The sequence below is a fragment of the Salvelinus fontinalis genome, chromosome 28 (genome assembly GCF_029448725.1).
Source record: "Salvelinus fontinalis isolate EN_2023a chromosome 28, ASM2944872v1, whole genome shotgun sequence".
Taxonomy (NCBI): domain Eukaryota; kingdom Metazoa; phylum Chordata; class Actinopteri; order Salmoniformes; family Salmonidae; genus Salvelinus; species Salvelinus fontinalis.
Window position 1 is genome coordinate 8,762,054 of NC_074692.1, and position 22,311 is coordinate 8,784,364.

At 41.1% G+C, this 22,311-nt stretch overlaps 1 protein-coding gene across 1 annotated transcript in view; it reads left to right on the plus strand.

The window, feature by feature from the left end:
* Positions 1–22,311, plus strand: part of trpm3 (transient receptor potential cation channel, subfamily M, member 3) — a 275,797-nt gene that overhangs the window by 201,867 nt on the left and 51,619 nt on the right. Inside the window, 3 exon segments of the mRNA XM_055886361.1 lie at positions 4,191–4,331; positions 10,905–10,934; positions 21,327–21,619. Coding sequence (XP_055742336.1) covers positions 4,191–4,331; positions 10,905–10,934; positions 21,327–21,619 — 464 coding nt within the window.

A 22,311-nucleotide genomic window follows, 5' to 3' on the forward strand; every position in this document is an offset into this window, starting at 1 on the left:
TCAACCACATAAAATATGCATCCAAGCTGAACAGAAATATTATCAAAAACATGTTGGGCTGTTTTAACCGCTTTATACTTCCTTAAAACCAGTTAAATTGGACATTTTGCACCGAAAATCTTTTTTTTTGTTGCATTTTCTCCCTGGGCTGTAAACATCTTCGCTGAACAAGAGAAGCAGAGATGAAAGCGGAAAAAGAAAACAAATTGTACCGACGTCAACTACATTGAAGCATTTCCTTCTAGCAATTTCTGACTTTATTCTGGTGAGCAAGGGTTTATTTCATTTTTCAGGGCAGCAAGACAGAAGAGAAGCTACATATATACTAATTATCATATTCCACTTTGTCACATATGGTCGGGCGGTTCCGGATGGGTTATTAGCAATTGTGGGCGAGTGCGGGTGAACAAATAGCTGACCGGCGCATTACTAATTCACACCAATAAACTGATATTGGAATACACACTACCGTTCAAAAGTTTGGGATCACTTAGAAATGTCCTTGTTTTTTATAGAAAAGCTCATTTTTTTGTCCATTAAAATAACATCACATTGATCAGAAATACAGTGTAGACATTGTTAATGTTGTAAATGACTATTGTAGCTGGAAACGGCCGATTTTTTATGGAATATCACCATAGGTGTACAGAGGCCCATTATCAGCAACCATCACCTCCTGTGTTCCAATGGCACTTGGTGTTAGCTAATCCAAGTTTATAATTTTAAAAGGCTAATTGATCATTAGAAAATCATTTTTGCAATTATGTTAGCACAGTTGAAAACTGTTGTCCTGATTTAAAGAAGCAATAAAACTGGCCTTCTTTAGACTAGTTGAGTATCTGGAGCATCAGCATTTGTGTGTTCGATTACAGGCTCAGAATGGCCAGAAACAAAGCACTTTCTTCTGAGACTCGTCAGTCTATTCTTGTTCTGAGAAATGAAGTCTAATATTTAACCGTAGTGCATGGCTCTCTAGGCTTTTACCAAATATCTCTGTTTTCTTGTCTTTCTCTTGTCCTGCTGTGTGAAGGTATGGTAGTGTGTTGGGTTTTGGTGTGTAGTAGTAGGATGCATTGCTTTCACTAGGTAGGCCCAAACATATTCTGTCCAATAAACTGATATTGGAATATATATATTCAATATTTATATTTCATTTTTTTTTTTTTTAAGTTCATTTAAAACACAAATATTTAACCATAGGTTTTTTAACCAGATATCTGTGTTTTCCTCTTTCCTCTTGTCCTGCTATGTGAAGGTATGGTACTAGTGAATGTACGGTATTGGTGTGCAGTAGTAGGATGCATTGCTTTCACCAGGGTGGCCCAAATGTTTACTGTTCCCCTTTTCTCTCTCTGGAGGAAAGTTTAGACTGTCATTGGCTACATCATGATTCCCAACCCCTCTCTTGAAGTGTGCAATTGCCCATCATGGATTTAAAAGCATCCAATTGTTAGTTTAAGCATCAGATGAAGGGACGCCATTGTTAAGTCCATGAGCAGGTGTGTGCTACTTACACACTTCGGTAGAAGTGTGAAGAATCGGGTTTCAGGCATTTTTATTGATGCTTGTTATTGGCTTTAGTGTGTAACTTGCCCCTGAACTCTAACCCCTGGAGCCTCTGGTGCTGGAATGAGACAACCTGAAGTTACCTGTGATAAAAACTAGTTGGGTTCAGACTGTCGTACCTAGCATCATGAAAGCAAGTTGTTACAGTAATTGTTACATATTTTTTAAATAAAGGTTAATCAGTTAGTTGCCATGTACAATTGCCCAATGCAATCAATTGAAGATAAAGGAGAAGGGCACTGTAGGTTTGATCAGAATGATTATGCTGTATCAGAGCATTTTCTTATGTCAGATAGCACATATACTAATCGAGATGCATCCAGCTGCAGCCCCGCATTAGCCTGTACCTAAAACTAGCTGTGACTAAAACTAGCATGTCACTAAAACCAATACTAACGCCATATACTGGACGTGGTTAACCAATGCCACATACATGGGAACTCCTCCTTTTATTTCCTAGATTCCTTTCCTCTCACCCTTTTACTTTCTTCCTTTCCTAGCTTCCTTTCGTCCCTTCCTTACTTCCTTTCCTTCTTCCTTTCCTTTCCTCACTACTGGCTGTGGTTAATCCCTACCACATGCATGTGAACTCCTCCTTTTCCTTTTCTTTGCTAGCTTCCTTTCCTCCTTTCTCTCTTCCTTTTCTCCTTTCCTGACTTCCTTTCCTTCCATACTTCCCTTATCTCTTTTCCTAGATTCCTTTATTCCTTTCCTTGCTCCCTTTCCTTCTTTCCTAATGCCCTTTTTTTACTCCTTTCTTAGCTTCCTTTCATTTCCTCCTTTCTTAGCTTCCTTTCCTCCTTTCCTAGATAGGGCAGGAGGTGAGGAAAAGAAGGTAGAGAAGAAACAGAAGCTAGGAAACAAGGAACATAAGCTGGAAAAGGAAAGGAAATAAAGAAAGGGAAATAGGGAAGGGGAAAAGGAAAGGAAGCTAGGAAATTAGGAAAATAAAGGGATCTAGGAAAGAAGGAAAGGAAAGGGAGGAGTTCACATGTTTTGTCACGAAAAGGAGGAGTTCACATGTATGTGGTAGGGATTAACCACGGCCAGTAGAGAGGAAAGCAAGAAGGAAAGGAAGTTAGGAAAGGAAGCTAGGAAAGGAAGAAAGAAAAGGGAGAGAGAAAAAGAGTAAAATAAAGAGAGCTAGGAAAGGAAAGGGATCAAGGAAAGAAGGGATTGACCACAGCCAGCAGAGAGGAAGACACACCCAGGACAAAACCTCACCTGAGTTAAAGATTCTGAGTGAACCTCTAGTGTGCTTTTCCTTTATCTGCTCCCACAGTGCGCTTTGCTCTTATCTGCAATTGATTGACTTGGAGGCCCATACATAATTATTATATATTATTATATGATTGCCAGTACTTTGGACAACCATATAAGAGTGTAAGCAGACCTGGTAAACAAATGTTATATGTTTTCTTTCAACTACTTTAGCTTTGTTTGATTGAGCTTGTCTGATGAAATGGAACCAAGAAAGTCGTCCCATAAGTTAAAATCCTGCCCACCCAGTTTGTTTGAAGGTAATGGCAGGGGAGGACTCTGACATCATAATAGATACTGTGAAGCCAATGTGGGATACAGTGTGTTCACACTGCAAGGTTTAGGCCGTTCAATGAAGTGGAAGGAGAAGGTTATAGTGGTACGTTTCATATTAACGTGTGAAAAAATACACAAGCACATCCTGCTTTGGGGTTCACCCACAGTGTTGCCTCTGAGCTTTGGCTGGATACTTGTGAGGCTTTACAGGGATAACAGAAACCAAATGGAGCGCTTTTTGACAAGGGAATACAGGGAGCGTTCCACTAAAACTGACCAGGGGCAGTGGATGAGATGGTATCAAATCATTCGTCGATGTATGATCATTGTCCCAGCCCATCCTCCCGATTTCTCCCTCCCCTCACTGGATCAGAGAGCTCTGATTTCTATCTGAAGGTGGATGATGAAGGTCCATTTCTATCAAAAAACGCTCTCTCATTTGTCCTCCTGTTATCCTCATCTTCAGACTTCTGTCCGTCTTTCTCTTCCAGCACTGAACCCTTGATACGATCTGGTCATACGTTACAAATGCAAATTAGCACAGAGTGATCAGGCAAATTAAGTAAGCATTGATCAGATTTTGTATATTTTTCAATTTCCTCAAGATTTGTAATTTTCCATCTTCTCCTTAACATTTCCCCTATTTTCGTGGTTTCCCTCTTCTTTCCCCTCTTCCTCCTCCTTTCTTTACTCCTCTACACCTCTTCTCTCAGAGTACAGTATACTGATGTCTATCTCAGTGCTGTTGAACTAAGTTAAATTAAACTAAGCTCAGATAAGTTCATTTAAACTAGGTTATAAGCTCTGTGATCTTATCGGGGGTCTGTGTCTCCCATCTCTCCTTGGCCTTGTGCTGTATACTCACTGACCTTGTGTGTTTTTTCTAAGCAAGAAAATCCAGTGTTCAGTTGGATCTACTTCAAGGTGAATCCACTAATCACGTATTATTATTAACACCAAACAAGTGCGTAGATGTGTGAAGTGAAGTGTGTATGATTTGTGTGGGGCGTTTTCCCTTCCTTTCACCATCGTATGCTCAGCTGTCATGGGGGTGTGCGGTTTTGTCTGACCAATCTCTTGGTCCCCAGGGTAACCTGCCACCAGACTACCGCATTAGTCTCATTGACATCGGATTGGTCTTTGAGTACTTGATGGGCGGAGCTTACCGATGCAACTACACCAGGAAGAGGTTTAGAACTCTGTATCATAACCTTTTTGGACCCAAAAGAGTGAGTGGCGGACCAGCTTTACAGTTTCCTATTCTGCTAATGATGCATGTGCATGTGTCTGCATGTCTACTTGTCTCTGTGGGATCAATTGAATCGAACATTCAATGTGTTACAGTATTTACACTTTAGTTCCTTTTCCCATGGTCAAATTAGCTCCTAGACTGGTCTTGGGTACTATAAACAAACCTACTATCAGTAATCTGGTAACCTCACCTCAGGTATGCTTTCAGTGAAAGCCAACACGAGCCTCACTTTTGGAGTGATGTAAATTTTGTACTTACGTAACCTTTATTTGTGTGATCAAAGGACGATGCTGTAAATTAATATACATAAATATGCATATCCCTCTACGTCTAAGTCTGCACTAGGGATACGGTCTCCTTTTCTCCCTCTGCCTGCAAACTCTCACAAACTATCAATAGAACGCAGAGATCAGTGCCAAACTGCACTGCACTATACTGCTCGGAACAACGGTTGTGAAATAGATAGGTTGGTTGTTAAGCAACAAAACTGAGGTGTGCGCAACTATGGAGCAAAACAGACAGGGTTGGCTTAGGTTGTTTACCACATGTAAACTACAGTCCGTTTTCAATGTTTATTGAAAACATAAATAAGGTCAAATACATTGTTACAGTTGGTAGTTAGCTAGCTAGTGAATTTGAGCCATAACAGCATAGATGTGCCATCAGTCAAAACACTTAAAAACCAGACATGGTATCAGGATAAAACTAATCGAAACGAGCTACTTAAGATTTCCCACATGGCATTTTCTTGTCATTGTTGCTAGCTATCTGGCCATCCAGTATCACAACAAGACAGGGCCTTCTGCCCCAGTGGAGCGTGCACATAGTAAGAACAGACTAACTGTCAACTATAGAAAATCACTATTCTAGGACTATTGTGTAGAGCAATGTCTAGTCCATCAACATCAGCCAATGACTATGCAGTGTGTATGCACGTGTGCATGAGGTTGAAAAGAGAGCAAAAGTGAAGGATAGAACAAGAGAGACAGAGGATGCAAGACAAAGAGGTAGACACAGATCTAAATGAGCTGTGATCTGTTTTAAAATGATTTGGGCACACTGACAGTGTCATCTTGGATGAAAAAGCAGTGTGAATACAGGAACAAACACACAATGGGGTAGGAATAATCCTGAAATAGGTGCAGATATCAACATCCCCACAGGAGGCCTGAGTTATTTTTACCAGCAGTTGGGGAAGCAGGTCACATGATGGCTCATTAATGCATAATTTGTACACAGCCTGCTTTAATACCCGGTTTAAGACCAGACAGTAACCTGTTCTAGACCAACAGTAACCGGTTCGAGACCAGACAGTAACCTGTTCTAGATCAACAGCAATCTGTTCTAGATAAACAGTAACCTGTTGTCTTTAGATAGTAACCTGTTACTGTAACCTGATATATTTAATCTCTGTGTGTTTGTCTGTGTAAGGGGGTGGCTGGCTAAATGGAGCTCTATGCAGCAGCAGACACTCAGATGTGTTTTACTGTTGGTCTAGAACAGGTTACTGTCTGGTCTTGAACCGGTTACTGTTGGTCTAGAACAGGACAGTTGTGCTGTTTAATTGTGTTGGAACATACAGTGCATTCAGAAAGTATTCAGACCCCTTGCCATTTTCCACATTTTGCTACGTTACAGCCTTATTCTAAAATGTATTACATTGTTTTAATCCCCCTCATCAACCTACACACATTACCCCATAATGAAAAAGCAAAAACAGGTTTTGATAAATGTTTGCAAATGTATTACAAGTAAAAAACTGTAATATAAGTGTTCAGACCCTTTACTTTGTTGAAGCATCTTTGGCAGTGATTACAGCCTTGAGTCTGCTTAGGTAGGATGCTACAAGCTTGGCACGCCTGTATTTGGGGAGTTTCTCCCATTCTTCTCTGCAGTGTCGCTGCACAGCTATTTTCAGGTCTCTCCAGAGTTGTTCAAACTGGTTCAAGTCCGGGCTCCGGCTGGGCCACTCAAGGACATTCAGAGACTTGTCCCGAAGCAAATCCTGCATTGTCTTGGCTGTGTGCTCGTTGTCCTGTTGAAAGGGGAACCTTCGCCCCAGTCTGAAGTTCTTAGCGCACTGGAGCAGGTTTTCATCAAGGATCTTGCTGTACTTTCCTCTGTTCATCTTTCCCTCAATCCTGACTAGTCTCCCAGTCCCTGCCGCTGAAAAACATCCCCACAGTATGATGCTGCCACCACCATGCTTCACCTTAAGGATGGTGCCAGACGTGATGTTTGGTATTCAGGCCAAAGAGTTCAATCTTGGCTTCATCAGACCAGAGAATCTTGTTTCTTATATTTAATATATTGGTGGTTCCTAACTTATGGTTTAAGAGTCCTTTAGGTGCCTTTTGGCAACTCCAAGCAGGCAATCATGTGCCTTTTACTGAGGAGTGGCTTCCTTCTGGTCACTCTACCATAAAGGCCTGATTGGTGGAGTGCTGCAGAGATGGTTGTCCCTCTGGAAGGTTTTCCCAACTCCAGAGTGGAACTCTGTCAGAGTGACCATTGGGTTCTTGGTCACCTCCCTGACCAAGGCCCTTCTCCCCCGTTTGGCCTTTCGGCCAGCTCTAGGAAGAGTCTTGGTGGTTCCTAACTTATTCCATTTAAGAATGATGGAGGCCATAGTGTTCTTGAGGACCTTCAGTGCTGCATACATATTTTGGTACCCTTCCACAGATCTGTGCCTCGACACAATCCTCATGGTTTGGTTTTTGCTCTGAACTGCACTGTCAACTGTGAGACCTTATATAGACAGATGTGTACCTTTCCAAATCATGTCCAATCAATTGAATTTACCACAGGTGGACTCCAATCAAGTTGAAGAAACATCTCAGCGATTTTCAATGGAAACACTATGCACCTGAGCTCAATTTCGAGTCTCATAGCAAAGGGTCTGAATATTTAAGTAAGTAAGGTATTTCTGTTTTTTATCTTTAATACATTTGAAACATTTTCTAAAAACCTGTTTTGCTATGTCATTACGCACTGCTTTGCTTCGTCATTATAACCAGGTAGGCTAGTTGAGAACAAGTTCTCATTTACAACTGCGACCTGACCAAGATAAAGCAAAGCAGTGCGACAAAAACAACAACACAGAGTTACACATGGAATAAACAAATATACATTCAATAATACAATAGAAAAAGTCTATATACAGTGTGTGCAAATGAGGCAGGATAAGAGAGGTAAGGCATTAAACAGGCCATAGTGGCGAAAAAATTACAATATAGCAATTAAACACTGGAGTGATAGAAGAAGATGAGTGTGCAAGTAGAGATACTGGGGTGCAAAGGAGCAAAATAAATCAAATAAATAACAGTATGGGGATGAGGTAGTTGGATGGGCTATTTACAGATGAGCTATGTACAGGTGCAGTGATCTGTGAGCTGCTCTGACAGCTGGTGCTTAAAGTTAGTGAGGGAGACATGAGTCTCCAGCTTCAGTGATTTTTGCAGTACGTTCGGGTCATTGGCAGCAGAGAACTGTAAGGAAAGGTGGCCAAAGGAGGAATTGGCTTTGGGGATGACCAGTGAAATTTACCTGCTGGAGCGCGTGTTACGGGTGGGTGCTGCTATGGTGACCAGTGAGCTGAGATAAGGCGGGGCCTTACCTAGCAAAGACTTATAGATGACCTGGAGCCAGTGGATTTGGCGACAAATATGAAGCGAGGGCCAGCCAACGAGAGCATACAGGTCGCAGTGGTGGGTAATATATGGAGCTTTCGTGACAAAACAGATAGCACTGTGATAGACTGCATCCAATTTGCTGAGTAGAGCGTTGGAGGCTATTTTGTAAATGACATCGCCGAAGTCAAAGATCGGTAGGATAGTCAGATTTACGAGGGTATGTTTTGCGGCATGAGTGAAGGATGCTTTGTTGCGAATTAGGAGGCCAATTCTAAATTTAATTTTGGATTGGTGATGCTTAGTGTGAGTCTGGAAGGAGAGTTTACAGTCTAACCAGACACCTAGGTATTTGTAGTTGTCCACATATTCTAAGTCAGAACCGTCCAGAGTAGTGATGCTGAACAGGCGGGCAGGTAATCGGTTGAAGAGCGTGCATTAATTTTACTTCCATTTAAGAGCAGTTGGAGGCAACGGAAGGAGAGTTGTATGGCATTGAAGCTTTTCTGGAGGTTAGTTATTAACACAGTGTCCAAAGAAGGGCCAGATGTATACAGAATGGTGTTTTCTGCGTAGAGGTGGATCAGGGAATCATCCGCAGCAAGAGCGACATCATTGATGTATATTGAGAAAAGAGTCGCCCGAGGATTGAACCCTGTTGCACCCCCATAGAGACTGCCAGAGGTCCGGACAACAGGCCCTCTGATTTGACACACTGAACTCTGTCTGAGAAGTAGTTGGTGAACCAGGCGAGGCAGTCATTTGAGAAACCAAGGCTGTTGAGTCTGCCGATAAGAATGTGGTGATTGACAGAGTCAAAGCCTTGGCCAGGTCGATGAATACAGCTGCACAGTATTATCTCTTATTGATGGGGGTTATGATGTCGTTTAGGACCTTGAGCGTGGATGAACTGCACCATGACCAGCTCGGAAACCAGATTGCATAGCGGAGAAGGTGGGATAGAATTCTAAATGGTCTGTGATCTGTTTGTTAACTTGGCTTTCGAAGACCGAAGAAAGGCAGGGTAGGATAGATATAGGTCTGTAGCAGTTTGGGTCTAGAGTGTCTCCCCTTTAAAGAGGGGGATGACCACGGCAGCTTTCCAATCTTTGGGGATATCAGACGATACTAAAGAGAGGTTGAACCTGCTAGCAAAAGGGGTTGCAACAATTTCGGTGGATCATTTTAGAAAGAGAGGGTCCAGATTGTCTGCCCGGCTGATTTGTAGGGGTCCAGATTTTGCAGCTCTTTAAGAACATCAACTATCTGGATTTGGGTGAAGAAGAAATGGGGGAGGCTTGGGCAAGTTGTTGTGGGAGGTTCAGGGCTGTTGACCGGGGTAGGGGTAGCCAGGTGGAAAGCATGGCCAGCCGTAGAAAATTCCTTATTTAAATTCTCAATTATCGTGGATTTACCGGTGGTGACAGTGTTTCCAAGCCTCAGTGCAGTGGGCAGCTGGGAGGAGGTACTCTTATTCTCCATGGGCTTTACAGTGTCCCAGAACGTTTTGGAGTTTGTGCTACAGGATGCAAATTTCTGTTTGAAAAAGCTAGCCTTTACTTTCCTAACTGCCTGTGTATATTGGTTCCTTACTTTCCTGAAAAGTTGCATATCACAGAGGCTATTCGATGCTAATGGAGTATGCCACAGGATGTTTTTGTGCTGGTCAAGGGCAGTCAGGTCTGGAGTGAACCAAGAGCTATATCTGTTCCTGGTTCTATTTTTTTTAATGGAGCATGCTTATTTAAGATGGTGAGGAAAGCACTTTTAAAAGAATAACCAGGCATCCTCTACTGATGGAATGAGGTCAATATCCTTCCAGGATACCCGGGCCAGGTCGATTAGAAAGGCCTGTTCGCTGAAGTGTTTTTGGGAGCGTTTGACAGTGATGAGGAGTGGTCGTTTGACCGCAGACCTATTACGGACGCAGGCAATGAGGCAGTGATCGCTGATATCCTGGTTGAAGACAGCAGAGGTGTATTTGGAGGGCAGATTGGTTAGGATGATATGTAGATTGGGGATAGATTGTGTGTAGATTGATGAGGAAAAACATGTATTTAATCAATTTTAGAATAAGGCTGTAACATAACAAAATGTAGAAAAAGGGAGGTGGTCTGAATACTTTCTGAATGCACTGTATGCATTTCCAGACTGGTCTCAAAGAGGTAACATAGTAAAAGTAAATCCGGGACACTCAAATTAGTATGATATGTTACATTTGGTATTGTTACATAAGATAGAAGGTTACTTAAGGCAAAAATGAAAGAAGTGTTGTTGGTCAAGGTGGATGGGTGGGCATATAATGCAACCGTCTAGGAACCCCAAGGTCGCTTGTTCAAAACTCATTACAACAACCTTAGCATTTTTACTAATTGGCAACTACTTAGAATGTTAGCTAACCTTTTCCCTAAGCCTAATCCTAACCTTGACTTCTAACCCTAACCCTTATTCTAGCTAACGTTAGACAGCTAGCTAAAGTTAGCATTAGACACCTAGCAACCCCTAGCTAATGTTAGCAACATGTTTTGCAAAATCATAGGATATTGTACGTGTTGCAAATTCAAAAGACATACATATTCCAATTCGTAACATGTTGTACAAATTGCAATTCTTAACATATCATACAAATTGTAATTCATAACATTGCATACAACATTTATGATGGAGATCCACAAATGAATACATACCAAACACAACGTAACATATCATCCTACATAGAGTATTTCACTTTTAAGGACAGAATAATATGAAATACTCTGAGACCAAGATGGCATTTCTCTCTGTATTTGAACACTTGGCCTTGTGAGTGTGTGGAAGTGGGTCTGTCTGTGTTCCTTTATGTGTGTGCATATTTTGTTATGTGACGAATTCCCCTTGACGGTGTTGATTTCTCAATAACCATGTTTTTGTTACCTTTCCAGCCCAAAGCCCTGAAACTGCTGGGGATGGAGGTGAGTCTGGGTTACAACATGGTTATTATCTGGTTACAGTTTGGTGTATTCCCCTGGTTTGCATAATGAGTGCCTGGTAACCCTTCATTTTACAGCACGGTATTTACTAGGTAATAACTAGGTAAATAACTAGTAACAAAAAGTAAATACATGTTAACAATTTAGTCCCAAATGTAATTACCTGGAACCAAGTAAGTAAGTACTACATGCTTAATTAGTGTAAAACTGTAAAACTAAGTTGTCTGTTTCCAGGTAGATACAACGTAGTTACTTGTGAAATACCACCACATTGGATGACTCCATCTCATGAAGACAACAGCAAATATGTCTGTGATCTTACCCTATTGTATCATGGGACCACCTTCACACTTACAGGGTAGGTACAAAGTAAGGGGTTTAAAATGAAGCCGTTGCTAATACCATGTAAATACCACATACTTGCAGGTCAACAAATGATTTAGTCAAATGATTGTGTAGACATAATGTACTAAGTCGCTTTCCTGAAGTTACTAGGTATGTACAGTGCCTTCACAAAGTATTCACACCCTGTTACTTTTTCCACATTTGTTGTGTTACAGCCTGAATTTAAACTGGAGATGTTGTGTCACTGGCCTACACACAATACCCCACCTTGTCAAAGTGCAATTGTGTTTTTCAAAATGTTTACAAATATTAAAAAATGAAAAGCTGCAATGTCTTGATTCAACCTCTTTTTTATGGAAAGCTTAAATAACTTCAGGAGTAAATATCTGCTGAATAAGTCACATAATACGTTGGCTGGACTCACTCTGTGTGCAATAATAGTGTTTAACGTAATTTTTTTAATGACTGCCTTATCTCTTTACTTCACACATACAATTATCTGTAAAGTCCCTCAGTCGAGCTGTGAATTTGAAACACAGATTAACCTCTACTTCCTCACAAACCCGGATCCGGGAGCACCCCCATCAGTAAAAAAGCTGACTAGCATAGCCTAGCATAGCGTCACAAGTAAACACTAGCATCTAAATACCATTAAATCACAAGTCCAAGACACCAGATGAACGATACACATCTTGTGAATCCAGCCATCATTTCTGATTTTTAAAATGTTTTACAGGGAAGACACAATATGTAAATCTATTAGCTAACCACGTTAGCAAAAGACACAACTTTATTTACTCCACCATTTTTTTCCTGCATAGGTAGCTATCACAAATTCGACCAAATAAAGATATAAATAGCCACTAACCAAGAAACAACTTCATCAGATGACAGTCTGATAACATATTTATTGTATAGCATATGTTTTGATAGAAAAATTTGCATATTTCAGGTATAAATCATAGTTTACCATTGCAGCCACCATCACAACTCTCACCAAAGTGACTAGAATAACTACAGAGAGCAACGTGAATTACCTAAATACTCATCATAAAATATTTCTGAAAAATACACAGCGTACAGCAAATGAAAGACAAAGATCTTGTGAATCCAGCCAATATTTCAGATTTTTTAAGTGTTTTACAGCGAAAACACAATATAGCATTATATTACCTTACCACAATAGCCAACCACACAACAGCATTGATTCAAGCCAAAAATAGCGATAACGTTTAAACCACCAAAATATATAAATTTTTTCACTAACCTTCTCAAACTTCTTCAGATGACAGTCCTATAACATCATATTACACAATACATATAGAGTTTGTTCGAAAATGTGCATATTTAGCGGCACAAATCGTGGTTATACAATATGAATAGTAGCCAAAATGCAAACAAAATGTCGGGAGAAATCTTGGGAGAGGCACCTATTCTAATCGATAACTAATCATAAACTTGACTAAAAAATACAGGTTGGACAGCAAATGAAAGATACATTAGTTCTTAATGCAATCGCTGTGTTACATTTTTAAAATTAACGTTACTACGACCGCACCGAAATTAATGGCGGATTATGCATTTTACATTTTTCAACAGAACAACGAATTAACAGCATAAATAGTTCTTACTTTTTGATGTGCTTCCATCAGAATCTTGGGAAAGTTGTCCTTTTCCAAAAGAATCGTTGCTCGGTTGTAGAATGTAGTCTTCAACATTGCAATTAGCAGTAAACATTAGCCATGTGGGCCAGATGTGCCCAACTCCCTAGAACGCAACACAAATAAATACCCGAAAATCGCAATATACTGACATAAACTGATATAACTCGGTTTAAAATAACAACATTATGATGTCTTTAACACATATATCGAACAAAACAGAGCCGGATATATCTAAGAGCTATAACCGGAGATTTCTAGTATGACATGCCAAGGTCCTTCCTGCATCATGGCGAAAAGGGGAAAGAGGGTACACCACGTTGCCAGCCTATTTATAGGCCTTCAGATCTGCCTAGAGACTCCATTTAAAATCTCACTATTCGCTGACATCCAGGGGAAGGCGTATGCAGTGCATCTCAACCAATAGAAGACAGGCAAATTAATAAACTGACCTGGGAACAGCTTGCAGAATTCAGCATTCTCACATCCACATAGGAAAAAGGCTCCAACTTGAGTTCTGTTTTACTCACAGATATAATTCAAACGGTTTTAGAAACTAGAGAGTGTTTTCTATCCAATAATAATAATAATATGCATATTGTACGAGCAAGAATTGAGTACGAGGCAGTTTAATTTGGGAACGAAATTATTACAAAGTGCAAACAGCACCCCCTATTGAGTAGAGGTTTTAAACAACAAAGATCAGGGAGGTTTTCCAATGCCTTGCAAAGAAGGGCACCTAATAGGAGATGGGTAAAAAAGCAGACATTGAATATCTTCTTATCGCTCTACTTATTGCGCTACAATTTTTACATCCGGTGAAATTGTAGAGCGCGAAATTCAAAAATACCAAATTCAAATATTTAACATTCTTGAAAATATATGTATTATACATCAAAATAAAGCTTAACTTGTTAATCCAGCAGCTGTGTCAGATTTCAAAAAGGCTTTACGGCGAAAGCAAACGATGCGATTATCTGAGGACAGCGCCCCGCGTACAAACACATGAAAATCCTATTTCAACCAGGCATGTGCGCCACAAAAGTCAGAAATACCGATATAATGAATGCCTTACCTTTGAAGATCTTCTTCTGTTGGCACTAAACTGTACCAGAAACATCACAAATGGTCCTTTTGTTCAATAATGTCCTTCTTTATGTCCCAAAAATGTCAATTTATTTGGCGCGTTTGATTCAGAAATACATCGTTTTCAACTCGCCCAACATGCCTACAAAGTATCTATTAAGTTACCTGTAAAAGTTACCTGGCCCGAACATTTCAAACAACGTTCCTAATCCAACCTCAGGTACCCTAAAACGTAAATAATCGCTGAAAATATAAGACCGAATAAACTGTTTCTAATACCGGATAAAAACAAAGTGAAGCGCACTCCAGTTCACGTGCACCAAAACAGTATCCACCTGGAGTGACACTTACAATGAACAGCCCTACTTCTTAATTTCTGGAAAGAAAAACATTGAACAATTTCTAAAGACTGTTGACATCTAGTGGAAGCCATAGGAACTGCAACCAGGTTCCTAATAATAAGGGTATCTCATAGAAACCATTGGAAAATCCTATGACTTCAATTGTTTTCCCCCCTGGATGGTTTCTCCTCGGGGTTTCGCCTGCCATATCAGTTCTGTTATACTCACAGACATTATTTTAACAGTTTCAGAAACTTCAGAGTGTTTTCTATCTGAATCTACCATATATGCATACATGCAGTATATGCATATCCTAGCTTCTGGGCCTGAGTAACAGGCAGTTTACTTTGGGCACGCTTTTCATCCAGAGGTGAAAATACTGCCCCCTACCCAAGAGAGGATATCCCTTTGAGCATGATGAAGTTATTAATTACACGCTGGATGGGGTATCAATATACCCAGTCACTACAAAAATACATGCGTCCTTCCTACCTCATTTGCCAGACAGGAATGAAACTGCTCAGGGATTTCACCATGAGGCCAATGGTGTTTAATAAAACATTTTACATTTACATTTAAGTCATTTAGCAGACACTCTTATCCAGAGCAACTTACAAATTGGATAGCATTGAGATTTTCACATTCTTACATATTTCAGTGTAGTTACATCATATTTCAATACTAGTTACATACAGTATATATATAATTTTTATACCTTTTTTATTTAACTATGCAAGTCAGTTAAGAACAAGTTCTTATTTTCAATGACAGCCTAGGAACAGTGGGTTAACTGCCTTGTTCAGGGTCAGAACGTCAGATTTGTACCTTGTCAGCTCGGGGATTTGAACTTGCAACCTTCCGGTTACTAGTCCAACACTCTAACCACTAGGCTAACCTGCCGCCCCAGTTGCAGAGTCTAATGGCTGTGATAGGAGAAAACTGAGGATGGATCAACAACGTTGTAGTTACTCCACAATACTAACCTAAATGACAGAGTGAAAAGAAAGAAGCCTGTACAGAATACATTTTTTCCAAAACAGGGATCTTGTTTGCATTAAGAAACTAAAGTAAAACCTGAAGAAATGTGGCAAAGAAATTAACTTTGCATCCTGAATACCAATATTTATGTTTGGGGCAAACCCAACACAACACATCACATAACACGCTTCATATTTTCAAGCATGGTGGTGGCTGCATCATGTTATGGGTATGCTTGTCATCAGCAAGGAATAGGGCTTTTATTAGGATAAAAATAAATGGAATAGGTCTAAACGCAGGCAAAATCCTAGAGGAAACCCTGGTTCAGTCTGCTTTCTAACAGACACTTGGAGACAAATTCCCCTTTCAGCAGGACAATAACATAAAACACAAGGCCAAATATACACTGGAGTTACTTACCAAGATGACATTGAGTGTTCCCGAGTGGCCTTGTTACAATTTTGACTTACATCAGCTTGAAAATCTATGGTAAGACAATGATCAACAAACCAACTTGACAACTTGACATAGCCATCCTTCTTTTTATAGCCTTGAAAGTGGCATCATCTGTTAGTACACATATTGACTATCATACCGGAATTAAAAGATTGCTATATATGAACGTATTAGCCTTCCATTCAAATGAATGGTGTTTAGCCGGCAGTTTGGGTTCTACGTAGATATAAATGCAGTTCACTTTTGTTGTGGTGCTAACTTGTATGGTTATATGATTGTACATTAATACAAATGTGTTTCTACTGACCTCTTGTTGATTTTCATTAATTAAACTTGAAATATTCCCACTTTTATATTGCACGGCAGTAAACGTGAAGGTATTTGATATGAACAGCTTCATTTTACAGCCCTCTTATCCCGTACCAACCATGTAAGTGTGAAGCTAGTATCACGTAACAACAGGGTAATATCACAGACAGATTTGCTGTGGTCTTTGTGGGATCTACCTGGAATCTACCTGGAAACAGACCCCACTTAATTTTACAGCCGTTACAACATACATACCTAGTAACTCCAAGAAAGTATGTGGTACATTATGGGCTCCAGAGTGGCGCAGCGATCTAAGGCACTGCATCTCAGTGCTAGAGGTGTCACTACCGCCCCTGGTTCGATTCCAGGCTGACTCACCTGGCTGTGATTGGGAGTCCCATAGGGCGGCGCACAATTGGCCCAGTGTAGTCCGGGTTTGGCTTTGCCGGGGTAGGCTGTCATTGTAAATAATAATTTGTTCTTAACTGACTTGCCTGGTTAAAAAAATGTTAAAAAAATGTCTACACAATAATTTGACTAAATCCTAAAGAGCGTTGGTTGACCTGCAAGTATGTGGTATTTACATGTTATTAGCAACACCTTAATCTTACAGCCCTCTTACCGTGTACCTACCCTTCAAGTGTGAAGGTGGTACCATGAAACAACACTTTTCAACAACACATAATTCTGTTAAACTCTATTATTGCTCACAGAGTGAGTCCATACAACTTATTATGAGACTTGTTAAGCACATTTTTACTCCTGAACTTATTTAGGCTTGACAAAACAAAGAGGTTGAATAATAATTGACTCAAGATATTTCAGATTTTCAATTTTAATTAATTTGTACAAATTTCTAAAAATATTATTCCACTTTGACCATATGGGGTATTGTGTGTAGGCCAGTCACATAATCTCAATGTATTACATTTTCAATTCAGGGTGTAACACAACAAAATGTGGAAAAAGTCAAGGGGTTGTGAATATCAATCAATCAATCAAGTTTATTTTATATAGCCCTTCGTACATCAGCTAATATCTCGAAGTGCTGTACAGAAACCCAGCCTAAAACCCCAAACAGCAAGCAATGCAGGTGTAGAAGCACGGTGGCTAGGAAAAACTCCCTAGAAAGGCCAAAACCTAGGAAGAAACCTAGAGAGGAACCAGGCTATGAGGGGTGGCCAGTCCTCTTCTGGCTGTGCTGGGTGGAGATTATAACAGAACTATGCCAAGATGTTCAAAATGTTCATAAGTGACAAGCATGGTCAAATAATAATCATGAATAATTTTCAGTTGGCTTTTCATAGCCGATCATTAAGAGTTGAAAACAGCAGGTCTGGGACAGGTGGCGGTTTCCATAACTGCAGGCAGAACAGTTGAAACTGGAATAGCAGCAAGGCCAGGTGGACTGGGGACAGCAAGGAGTCATCATGCCCGGTAGTCCTGACGTATGGTCCTAGGGCTCAGGTCCTCCGAGAGAGAGAAAGAAAGAGAGAAGGAGAGAATTAGAGAGAGCCAAGATTTTCAAAATGTTCATAAATGACAAGCATGGTCAAATAATAATCAGGAATAAAAGTCAGTTGGCTTTTCATAGCCGATCACCAAGAGTTGAAAGCAGCAGGTCTGGGACAGGTAGGGGTTCCATAACCGCAGGCAGAGCAGTTGAAACTGGAACAGCAGCAAGGCCAGGTGGACTGAGAACAGCAAGGAGTCATCATGCCCGGTTTGCCGTGACGTATGGTCCTAGGGCTCAGGTTCTCAGAGAGAGAGAAAGAAAGAGAGAACGAGAGAATTAGAGAGAGCATACTTAAATTCACACAGGACACTGTATAAGACAGGAGAAGTACTCCAGGTATAACCAACTGACCCTAGCCCCCCGACACATAAACTACTGCAGCATAAATACTGGAGGCTGAGACAGGAGCGGTCAGGAGACACTGTGGCCCCATCCGAGATACCCCCGGACAGGGCCAAACAGGAAGGAAAAACCCCACCCACTTTGCCAAAGCACAGCCCCCGCACCACTAGAGGGATATCTTCAACCACCAACTTACAATCCTGAGACAAGGCTGAGTATAGCCCACAAAGATCTCCACCACAGCACAAACCAAGGGGGGGCGCCAACCCAGACAGGAAGATCACGTCAGTAACTCAACCCACTCAAGTGACGCACCCCTCCCAGGGACGGCATGAAAGAGCACCAGTAAGCCAGTGACTCAGCCCCTGTAATAGGGTTAGAGGCAGAGAATCCCAGTGGAGAGAGGGGAACCGGCCAGGCAGAGACAGCAAGGGCGGTTCGTTGCTCCAGAGCCTTTCCGTTCACCTTCACACTCCTGGGCCAGACTACACTCAATCATATGACCTACTGAAGAGATAAGTCTTCAGTAAAGACTTAAAGGTTGAGACCGAGTCTGCGTCTCTCACATGGGTAGGCAGACCGTTCCATAAAAATGGAGATCTATAGGAGAAAGCCCTGCCTCCAGCTGTTTGCTTAGAAATTCTAGGGACAATTAGGAGGCCTGCGTCTTGTGACCGTAGCGTACGTGTAGGTATGTACGGCAGGACCAACTCGGAAAGATAGGTAGGAGCAAGCCCATGTAACGCTTTATAGGTTAACAGTAAAACCTTGAAATCAGCCCTTGCCTTAACAGGAAGCCAGTGTAGGGAAGCTAGCACTGGAGTAATATGATCAAATACTTTCTGAAGGCACTGTACATACCTAGTAACTATAGGAAAATGACTTGTGTCTACACAATAATTTGGCTAAATCATTAAGAGCGTTAGTTGACCTGCAAGTATCTGGTGTTTGCATGGTATTAGCAATGGCTTCATTTTAAAGCCTTCTTACCTTGTATCTACCCTATGAGATAACAGGGTAAGATCACAGACATATTTACTGTTGTCTTCATGGGATGGAATCATCCAATGTGGTGGTATTTCACAAGTAACTACATTGTATCTACTTGGAAGCAGACACTACTTCATTTTAGAGCCCTTTTAATACAAACATTTATGTTAAATGAAGGCAAAGTCCTTAGAAACAAAGTGACTTGAAGGTATTCATGTGGTAAGTGCAAGGTAATAAATAAATATAATATCACATATATGTCGTTACTACAGTAGGTATGTGTATAATAAGTACCTAGTACTTATACTAGTACTTATAAGGTCTTCAATACTAAACTTTGATACTAAAAGTGGACTACTACAGTGCATTCAGAAAGTATTCAGACCTCTTGACTTTTCCATATTTTTTTATTCTAAAATGGATTCAATTGTTGTTTTTGTTCGTCATCAATCTACACACAATACCCCATAATGACAAAGCAAAAATAGGTTTTTATAAATGTTTAGCAAATGTATTAGGAATAAAAAAATGGACATATCACATTTACATAAACATTTAGACCATTTACTCAGCACCTTTGGTAGTGATTACAGCCTCGAGTCTTCTTGGGCATGATGCTACAAGCTTGGCACACGTGTATTTGGGGAGTTTCTCCCATTCTTCTCTGCAGATCCTCTCAAGCTCTGTCAGGTTTGATGGGGAGCGTCGCTGTCTCCCCAGAGACTCTGGCTCCGGCTGGGCCACTCAAGGACATTTAGAGACTTGTCCCGGAGCCACTCGTGCATTGTCTTGGCTGTGTGCTTAGGGTTGTTGTCCTGTTGGAGGGTGAAGCTCCGCCCCAATCTGAGGTCCTGAGCGCTCTGGAGCAGGTTTTCATCAAGGATCTCTTTATACTTTTCTACGTTCATCTTTGCCTCGATTCTGACTGGTCTTCCAGTCCCTGCCGCTGAAAAACATAACAACAACCATCGTAAGGATGGTGCCAGGTTTCCTCCAGATGTGACGCTTGGTATTCAGGCCAAATAGTTTCATCTTGGTTTCACCAGACCAGATAAAAAAAATTCTCATGGTCTGAGAGTCCTTTAGGTGCCTTTTGGCAAACTCCAAGTGGGCTGTCGTGCCTTTTACTGAGGAGTGGTTTCCGTCTGGCCTCTCTACCATAAAGGCCTGATTGGTTTAGTGTTGCAGAGATGGTTGTTCTTCTGGAAGGTTCTCCCATCTCCACAGAGGAACTCTGGAGCTCTGTCAGAGTGACCATCGGGTTCTTGGTCACCTCCTTGACCAAGGCTCAGTTTGGCCAGGCGGCCAGCTCTAGGAAGAGTCTTGGTGGGTCCAATCTTCTTCGATTTAAGAATGATGGAGGCCATGGTGTTCTTGGGGACCTTCAATGCTTAATAAATGTGTTGGTACACTTCCCCAGATCTTGCCTTGACACAATCCTGTCTCTGAGCTCTACGGAAATGTCCTTTGACCTAATTGCTTGATTTTTGCTCTGACATGCACTGTCAACTGTGGGACCTTATATAGACAGGTGTGTACCTTCCAAATGATGTCCAATCAATTGAATTTACTACAGGTGGACTCCAATCAAGTTGTGGATACAACTCCATGTTGATCAATGGAAACAGGATTCACCTGAGCTCAATTTTGAGTCTCATAGCAAAGGGTCTGAATACTTACAGTTGAAGTTGGAAGTTTACTTTCACCTTAGCAAATACATTTAAACTCAGTTTTTCACATTTCCTGACATTTAATCCTAGTAAAAATACCCTGTTTTAGGTCAGTTAGGATCACCACTTTATTTTAAGAATGTGAAATGTCAGAATAATAGTAGAGAGAAGGATTTATTTAAACTTTTAATTCTTTCATCACATTCCCAGTGGGTCAGAAGTTTACATACACTCAATTAGTATTTGGTAGCATTGCCTTTAAATTGTTTAACTTGGGTCAAACGTTTCGGGTAGCCTTCCACAAGCTTCCCAAAATAAGTTGGGTGAATTTTGGCCCATTCCTCCTGACAGAGCTGGTGTAACTGAGTTTAGATATCAGTTGAATGAGATATAGAAGCAATATGGAAATACCTGAATAAATATTGGAATAAATGACAGAATATCCTAAGCAAGCAGACAGACATTAAACACCAAGGCCTTTTCTCAGTTCTCAATTCTCAGTACTTTCATGCCATGGTACTTCATCCATCTCTCCAAGGCCTTAGCCAGTGTGAATTATATTACATGATCACACTCTCTCTAAATTTATGTTTGTCTCCCTCGATGGGCAAAGGCTGAGCATCACATCCAAAAACCCATGAATCCATGTCTCTGCTCTCGTCTTGTGCGGCCTGAGGCAGGATGACATGCCGATCCGGAGGAGTCGCCAGAAGACTACACGTAAGCGGGAGGAGGAGGTGGACATTGACCTGGACGACCCTGAGATCAACCACTTCCCCTTCCCCTTCCACGAGCTGCTGGTGTGGGCCGTGCTGATGAAGAGACAGAAGATGGCGCTGTTCTTCTGGCAGCACGGGGAGGAGGCCATGGCCAAAGCCCTGGTAGCCTGTAAACTGTGTAAGGCCATGGCCCACGAGGCCTCCGAGAACGACATGGTGGACGACATCTCACAGGAGCTGAACCACAACTCCAGGTACTATAGACCACAAGACACATACACATGTTGAAAATAAGAAAGAAAAGAAGAAAAAGCTGAAAAGAAAGACACACATGTAATCAGCCAAGCAATCACACGTAATCGTTTGTAGAGTTTGCCACACATAGACACATCTGCATACCCACACGCACACACACACACACACACACACACACACACACACACACACACACACACACACACACACACACACACACACACACACACACACACACACACACACACACACACACACACACACACACACACACTCATCCATACACCTGTCGTAGAAATTCTTACAAGGGGACACTCAAAGTAAATCATAAATTAATAACTGTTTATTTGTCAGGCACTCTGGATAGGTTCCAAATAACTCAATGCACCATAGTGCACATGTCAATCAGGAGCTCTGCCTGGGCAGTCCCAGCAGTTGTCTTTTACACAGACAAGTTATATTTGCATGATGTAGCATAATTACCTAATCATTACCATTTTGTTTCATTCATATGACCGACCAATACTGGTTCATAACATGTGACAGACCAATACCTCACGAGGCTTCTCATCTCTAAGCTGAGACATTGAGGTATCTTTCGTTTGTTCTCAAAACAAGGTCTGGGCGTACTGCCAAATTGCAGCTGCTGATAGTCAGGAACCAATATACTCAGTTAGTTAGGAAAGCTAAG